The 8,024-nt window shown below is 40.0% G+C and overlaps 1 protein-coding gene across 1 annotated transcript in view; it reads left to right on the forward strand.

The window, feature by feature from the left end:
• LOC101846207 (protein mono-ADP-ribosyltransferase PARP4) overlaps window positions 1-8,024 on the forward strand; it is a gene marked incomplete at its 3' end in the record, with an annotated part of 51,951 nt that overhangs the window by 34,874 nt on the left and 9,053 nt on the right. The window contains 3 exon segments of the mRNA XM_013081471.2: window positions 1,233-1,334; window positions 2,890-2,988; window positions 4,747-4,908. Of these exon segments, the coding sequence (XP_012936925.2) occupies window positions 1,233-1,334; window positions 2,890-2,988; window positions 4,747-4,908 (363 nt within the window).

The following is an 8,024-nucleotide window of genomic DNA, read 5'->3' on the forward strand; positions in this document are numbered from 1 at the left end:
GGGGACAGGGAGTACATGTGTGTGTGAGTGTAGTGGAGGGAGGAAGATTGTAAATTTGGGTATGTCTGGAGCTGTATGTGACTTATTCTTTTTCAATTTCTGAACATTTTACGTGTAGTTTTGTATTAAAATGTATTTATTACTTATGTTGTTTGTATAAGCCCAAATAATTTATTGGTTGCATTTTTTTATATCTTGTCGTACACCTGATAAAAATTTTCAGAAATAAGATTCTAGTCGTAAAAGTCTGAAACTATTATTTTTTAAATTTTACTTTGTGTGGGAAATGTTATCTAATTCGTCAGTTTTCAAGCTATTAAATGAAGTCTTCTTTAGGACATAGGATTACTCTTTAGTAAGTTAGCACTTGGTCGACTACTAAAAAATCCATTGGAAAACTGAATTTTTATGTAGAAATGTGGGCATAAATCTTCTTTCGAAAAAGGTACGGTTTTCATTAAAAAATATGACAGAGAAGAATGAGGACAGCTGAGTTTTGTTTCAAAATCTTTCAGCTTTACTAAAGTTTTTACACATTTATGGGTTGTTTCTTTGTTGTTTGTTCGTGGGTTCATGAAAGGTTGAATGATTGTTGACGGAAGGTTAACGATGGTTTCACCAAAGGTGACAGCTGCTGGGCTGTGCTCTCCTTCAAGTAGTGTCGTGAAACAATTTGTGAGGCATCCGGGGGAAATCAGACGCTCGTCAAAATAATGAAATCGAAGAAACTGGCATATTTCTGGCCTTGGGCAATTATTTCTAATCTTCTTTTTTTTTGGCTCAGTACCTAATTTATACTTTTGAAAACACATTTCTGAGTGGATTTTACTGAAAAATATTGATTAAAGGCACAAAAAATTTTTAATTTTCAGTTTCCAAGGACTCTCAAGCTATGGAAATTACCAAACTTTTGCGGCCATTTCTCACTAATTTTACCCCTGAAACCAGACGACCCTGACCTCCTTCAATCACAAATATTTCAACTTCTATTCAACATAGATGGATATATTTTTCATCAAAAGCAAGGCAAATGAGCAGGCTTCAAGATGATACCAATAACTTATAACCCCACATGCCCCAAAATTGACGAGCGCCTTTAGTAGGGGTTTTATGGCGCTTGCAACTGCATAAGGTCATATGAGTGCGGACGAACGCCTGATTCCACCGCGTCGTGACACAATTGACGAGCGCCTGATTCCACTGTGTCATGACTCATTTGTTTGTCTCCTCAGGTGGCCAAGATGAACCTCAAGTCCACCGTGATTGATCTGAGCAAAGAGTACTCCATCGTCACTCAGTTCACAAGTTTCATCGCGGTCGAAAAGAGAGAGGAGGTAAGTCCGGTGACTCTCTTCCTTTATGAGTTTGCAAAAATGTAATCATAATTAATTTCATTTTCAGACCAATCTGGAATTCTGGATTTCTGGAATTACCCAGATATTTCCCTGTAAAGACTTCTCTGTTGACATCCACCCCTTGGCGCTCATATGACCTTATGCAGTCGCGAGCGCTGTAAAACCTCTACTAAATTTTTTAAAGATGTTTCATGTGAACTGTGAATGTTGTCATAGGGACTTGATATAGGTTTTTAAGATTAAAAAAACTACCAGGATATTGTATGGGTTAAATTTTAATGTGCCTTGCATCACTGTAAGGATATTTAGGAGGTGGAGCTTGGGAATTTTACGTCTGTTTCAAACAGGAAGAGCCAAGTGAGCTGAGAGCCTCAAAAACTCTTTAAACAGCTTCAAGTGGGCTGAGCATCCCGGACACTCTCTGAACAACCTGAGTGAAGTTTGTAGACATCATAAATCATGGCTACATATCTGTGCAGGGAACAGGCATGGGTGGTTGGAGGGAGCTCTGGTGTGATTTAATCTTTCTTTCTTTTCAAATGTCTATCGTCCTTATCTTCCCTCCTTCTTTTTTGCGTTTGTTACTCTCTTGTAACGCCCCTAAGCTTCAGCACTTATATGACCTAATTGTGTTGTGAATGCTGTAAAACTCTCACTACAACAAAGCAAGAGAACAGGCTAGGACCCTGTTAAATGTCTGTATACAGAAAATACCAGAACTTTGTTTCCTGTTGTGAGATGAACTTTTGATGTTTCTGTTAGGTACAGCGTCAACGCTTGCAGTACCGTAGGTGACTTTAGTCTCCAGCCATAGTATGGGCTCACTTCCACTGGCGACCTTAGTTGCCAACGCGACCAGGGACACTAAACATAATCAAACAATGAACAGACGCACTGCACTGAAGTGTTGTTGTTGTTTTCAAATCCCTGTAGCTGCGAGCATTTCGCTTTTGGCAGTTACGCTGTAGTAAATACCACAGGAAGTCACTCTACATGATAGCTGAATGGTTGATGAACCTCTATGAATTTTTAAAGCGTGTTTCTTGGGCCCCCAAGGTTTTTTTAATTAAAAAAAATTCTACCTTGGCTTCAGCTTTCTAAACTGGTGCAGTACTTGAGAGTTTTTCACTAAATGAACCTTTGATACTGTAAGTGTTAATAGATATTTTCTACGGGTGGGGATGCTGTGAAGATCCTGTTGTTCTCCTCAAACATTTCCCTCCTCACCCAGTCCCTAGAAAACTGTTTGCCACAAAATTCTACTGTTTCAACCCTGGGTTAAAATATAAAGAGCTGAATGTATGTAATGTTTCTCAAATTTCTGATCGTTCTGTTAACACTTTTTGGGTCACTTGGCGCAATAATGCGATGGTAAAAGTTATCCATTCCGGTCCAGGCCCAAGAAGTCCGTTGCAGTCACTCTCCTGGCTGGGTGACCAGATGGGGTATTTTGTACTGCTGGCTGTGTGACTGCAAAGTGTTAATCATAACAAACTCACTTTTTTGATTCAATCGATGCCCTTCCCCTTTTCAGAACGAGAAAGATCTGCTGAAGACAGGACCCTCCATGGCTGAGCTGGTGGACAAGGAAGGAGTGGACATCTTGGACTACATGGGCTGGACAGAAGTGCCGGTCAGTCAGTCAGTCCCAGTCTCCTCAGTCAGCCAACGTTTCTGTTCCCTGCTTGTGGGTGGTTGGCGGGTGCTCCGGTGTGGTTTGCTCCTTCTTTCCTATCAAACATCTATTGTCCTTATCTCCCCTTCTTCTTTTTCATGTTTGTTACTCTCTTGTAACGCCTCTTATCTTCTGGCGCTCAAATGACCTTATTATGCTGCTGCGAGCGCCGTAAAACCTCTACTAAAACTAACTGTTCCTTGCTTGTGCCTAGGTTTTGGAGAGATACAGTAGCTCTCGATATGAAGCACACTCTCTTGTAACACCTCTAAATTTTGGCACTTGTATAACCTTATTGTGTTGCAAGTGCCATAACATTCTTACGACAACTAATAAACTTGTACGACTTTCTTACTTTTTCCTATCTTTAAAAGACTGTTGTTGTGTCAATGTGTGTCTCTTTACACTTCTACAATAGTACACAGCACTTTTTGCTGCGCCTGAAACGTTCTTATTTTGACGCTTGACAAATGATGAACGATGGCAATGATTTGTGAGGATTGTGATGGAATCAGGTGCTCTTCAAAATAATCAAATCGAAGAAACAGACATTTTTCTGCCAGTTTGGACATTTTTATTGAATTTTTGTTTTTTGGCCGAACACCTTTTACGTCTATTTAAAAACACATTTCAGTTTGGATTTTTACTGAAAAACATTGATTAAAGGCACAAAATATGTAAATTTTCATTTCCCAAGGACTGTCAAGCTATGTACATTACCAAACTTTGGCTGCCATTTTCTTGATAAGTTTACCTCTGAAACCAGGTGACCCCCCAATCTCTTTCAATTGCAAATATCTCGAAATCTTTTCAAGAGGGATGAGTAATTTTTTCATCGAAAGCAAGGCAGATGAATAAGTTTCCAGATGATACCGCCAACCTCAAGGGTATGCGGGTGTTTGGTTGGTGGATTTTGGATTAATTTTTTATTTATTAATTTTTTTTTTACTGCTGTCCTTTCCTGTATATAATTAATGTATGGTTGTGAAAGTTCTTCTTCATGTTGTTAAACTGGTTTTTCTTGTTTCTGTGAAATATTTTCTCTTGTGTGAATGATCATGTGATTGGTGTAAATTTAAGCGCTCAGAGCTTATGCTAGTATGGGATTGAGCGCTATATAAATGCAATCTATTATTATTATTATTATTATTATTATTATTATTATATTATTATTATTATTATTATTATTATATTATTATTATTATTATTATTATTATTATTATTATTATTATTATTATTATTATTATTATATCAACAACTCCATGTGCTCAAAAAGTGTCTTTAGGCCATTTCACAAATGGGGGACATTAATATGTTCTTATGCACAGTAGAATTGTAAATTGTAAATGGGCTGATTCATCAATGTAATGCTCATAACTGTGCCAGAACTGCAACAGGGAACTGCTGCTTTTTCTTTCCTTATCTCAACTACCGTCATTTTTTCTCTGCTGCTTTTATATATTTGTCACTCTCTTGTGAACCGCTATTTCCAGGGTGCCTTGATAGTCGAATCAGACTTTGTGCTGTTGAGGCTAGAGAGGTGAGCAGAGTAAGCCCGATTCCCTGTAAGGACTTCTCTGTTGACATCCACCCCTTGGCGCTCATATGACCTTTTGCAGTTGCGAGCACCGTAAAACCTTACTTAAACTAAAAAAACAAAAAACTGACAACCACCTGATTCCACCGTTTGTTAACGCATTTTTTTCTCGCTTCCAGAAAGACGAGCCCCCGGCCTTTGACCTCCTGCTTGAGGAGATTTCCGAGCAGCTGAGGATGAACCGGCTGTCGGTCAATCTGATGATTCAGCTGGACACGGTAGAGAACCAGTACCAACAGTTGAGGCAGGAGCACCGGGCGTGCAGTCCCGACGTACTCCGGGTATGTGGGTGGTTGGCGGCTGCTCTCATGCGGTTAATTTCTCCTTTTTTCCTGTCAAGCAACGATCGCCTTATTTATCTTTCTTTTTTTGTGTGTCTGTTACTCTCTTGTATCATTGGACAGAAGGGTGAGAGCCCAGATGTTGCTGGATCGATAACAACAACAACAACAACAACAACAACTCTCTTGTATCTCCTTTAATCTTTGGCCCTTGTATGACCTAATTGTGTTGCAAGGGCTGTAAAACTCTTACTAAAACATAAAACAAAACTAAGTAGCCTACTCATGGGTCAAAGGTCATCGATGACATAGAAATATATGTGAGGCATCGTGGTGAAATCAGACGCTCGCCAAAATAATGACCTCGAAGAAACTGGTATTTTTAAGCCAGTTTTTCAATTTTTATTGATTTTTTGTTTTTTAGCTCAGCACCTTTTATATCCATATAAAAACACATTTCCGAGTAATTTTGACTGAAAAACGTCAATTAACACTTTGCCATCACAAGGCTAAAAACCCTTGCTATCAAAGGTAAAGGCATTTTGGGGAAAATCCAAAGAAACTAGGTGAACATCGCCAATCGGCAAGATGAGGCGGCAAAGTGTTATAGGCACAAAATATACGCAATTTTGCAGTTTTCAACGGCTCTCACGCGATTGAAGTCACAGAACTTCTGCAGCCATTTTCTCATTAATTTTACCACTATAGCCAGGCAACTCCACCTCCTTCAGTGGTAAATATCTCCTTGACTTCTGTTCAAGATACATGGGTATTTTTTTCATTGAAAGCAAGGCGAATGAATAAGCTTTCAGATGATACTTACTTTACTTTTTTCTTCCGCTTGTACTGGTGGGTGTCGCGGGGAGACACAGGCGTCTGTCTGCAGCAAGGCGAGTGGCCTTTCAGATAAAACCAACAGCTAAACATGCCCAAAAATTGATGAGCGCCTGATTTCACCTCGTCGTTACACTAATGGAATGTATGATGAGCACAATTGAAACTGTTCAAGACAGCCACCCATTGGAGAAAAAGGGTTGTCTCAGACTGGTGGACATCTTGGACGTTGTCATTCTATACATCAAAAAAGAAAGCAAAGGGAGAAGTGGAAAGTGGGGGCTCTCGTGGCCTAGAGGTTAAGGTATTGGCCTCTCATTCAAAGGTCCCGGGTTCGAATCGGGGTGGCGACCGAAAACATTTTCTTCCCTAAAATTGTCTCCTTTCACCTATTTTCCTGCTTTCTAGCAATGTTCTATCGTCTGCTTTCGTCTCCTCTTTCTGCCCCCACCCCCTCACCTCTTTCACCCTTCCTCTGGGCACCTGACTCTTTCTGCAGCCTTTTTACTGCTACTCCTTTGCTCCTTCTTACTGCTGTCTTTCAGCCGCACCCCTGATCTTCTGGTTGGAAAGATCTACACCTAGCCTTCTCTGACAAGGGCGAAAAATCTCAGAGGGCTCGTGTGCAAGTTGCACACGTTAAAGAACCCTTGGTGGTCTAAAATGGATAAGAATAGGCTTCTGACGCCACCCGAGCAAAATTCGAAAATTTCCTACCAACTGAAAAAGTTTAATGTGTCCTGCGCGCTCATATGACCCAATGCCGTTGCGAGCGCCGAAAGACTCTTACGAAAAGAAGAAGAAGAAGTGGGAGGTGGTCTTCGGTACGAGTGACGGTCTTGGACAGGTGGCCATTAGAGCAAGTACTGCCTCTTAAATAACCTTACAGTGTTGAAAGGTACTTTAAAAAAAAAAGCCTATACACTGTACAATTTGGCAATTTTCCTTCAGTTTATTTGTATTTCAAGGCAGACTTATGTGTGCTATGCATATTTATGTATGCTTTGATTTTATTTGTTTGTTTTGTATGCATTGTACTTTCTATGAATCACCCCCCGGGGCAGTGCCACTGACTGTAGTGTCTTAGGTCATTCCCAAAGGGGGACATTTCTCGTTCAAGCACAGTAGAATTGTAAATGGGCTGACTCATGTCACGCTCATAACTGTGCCTGATCTACAACAGGGAACTGCTGCTTTTTCTTTCCTGATCCTTACTACATGTATTGTCATTTTCCTCTACTTCTTTTGTATGTTTGTCACTCTCTTGTGACCTGCTATTTTGGGGTGCCTTGATAGTCGAAGCAGACCTTGTGCTGTTGAAGCTAGAGAGGTGAGTAGTCTAAGTCTGATTCCCTGTAAAGACTTCTCTTTTGACACCCACCCCTTGGCGCTCATATGACCTTATGCAGTTGCGAGCGCTGTAAAACCCTCTACTATAAAAAAAATAACTTTCTATGAATACATACTATAATGTGGTGCTCTAAGATTTTCCATGGGCGATTGGCATGGTGCTCTTGTGTGGTTTGCTCCTTTTTTCTGATCAAACATCTTTTGTCCCTATCTTTTGACCTTTTTTGTGTTAATTGTTACTCTCTTGCAGCACCTCCAATCTTCGGCACTTAAATATCCTTAGGCCTATTGTGTTGCAAGTCCTTGCTAAAACTAAAACTAAAATTTCTGTTACTCTCCTGTAACACCTCCCATCTTCGGCATTTAAATGACCTTATTGTGTTGCAAGTGCTGTAAAACTCTTATGAAATCTAAAAACTAAATCTAAAACTTAAGATTTTCTTGTAATGGCCTTTCTCCTCTCTCCTTTTCCCAGACAGCAGAGGTGTTGACTGATGCCTACCTCTATCAGGGGAAGGATGACATGGCTCTGAGCGTTGCAGAAAGTGCTTACAGAGGTTTGAGGATTACGGCAATAGTTTTAACTCCTTGAACCCCATCAGACGCTGGGAGCGTCCAGCACTAGTCACAACTGTTTCGTTTTATTTACTGCTAGATTTTGCTTGTTTTTCGGAACTATTCACGGACCAAGTTTTTTAGTAATGACTATAATCTTTTGTTTACGCTATTTAAAAGTTGGAGGCAAGCTTTTAGGGTTATAATGAGACACAGTGCACAAGGTTTAGGTGACTGTCGAAATTTTTTTTCGGGAAATGGTGAACAAAACTCAGGGCTTAAAGAGTTAATGCAAAGACTGTTGCCATTTTCACATTTCTGAGTCGCCTTTGTCCCTTACTACAGTGCAGCCTCTCTATAACTATTATTATTATTAT

Source organism: Aplysia californica, unplaced genomic scaffold (assembly GCF_000002075.1).
Source record: "Aplysia californica isolate F4 #8 unplaced genomic scaffold, AplCal3.0 scaffold00132, whole genome shotgun sequence".
Taxonomy (NCBI): Eukaryota; Metazoa; Mollusca; class Gastropoda; order Aplysiida; family Aplysiidae; genus Aplysia; species Aplysia californica.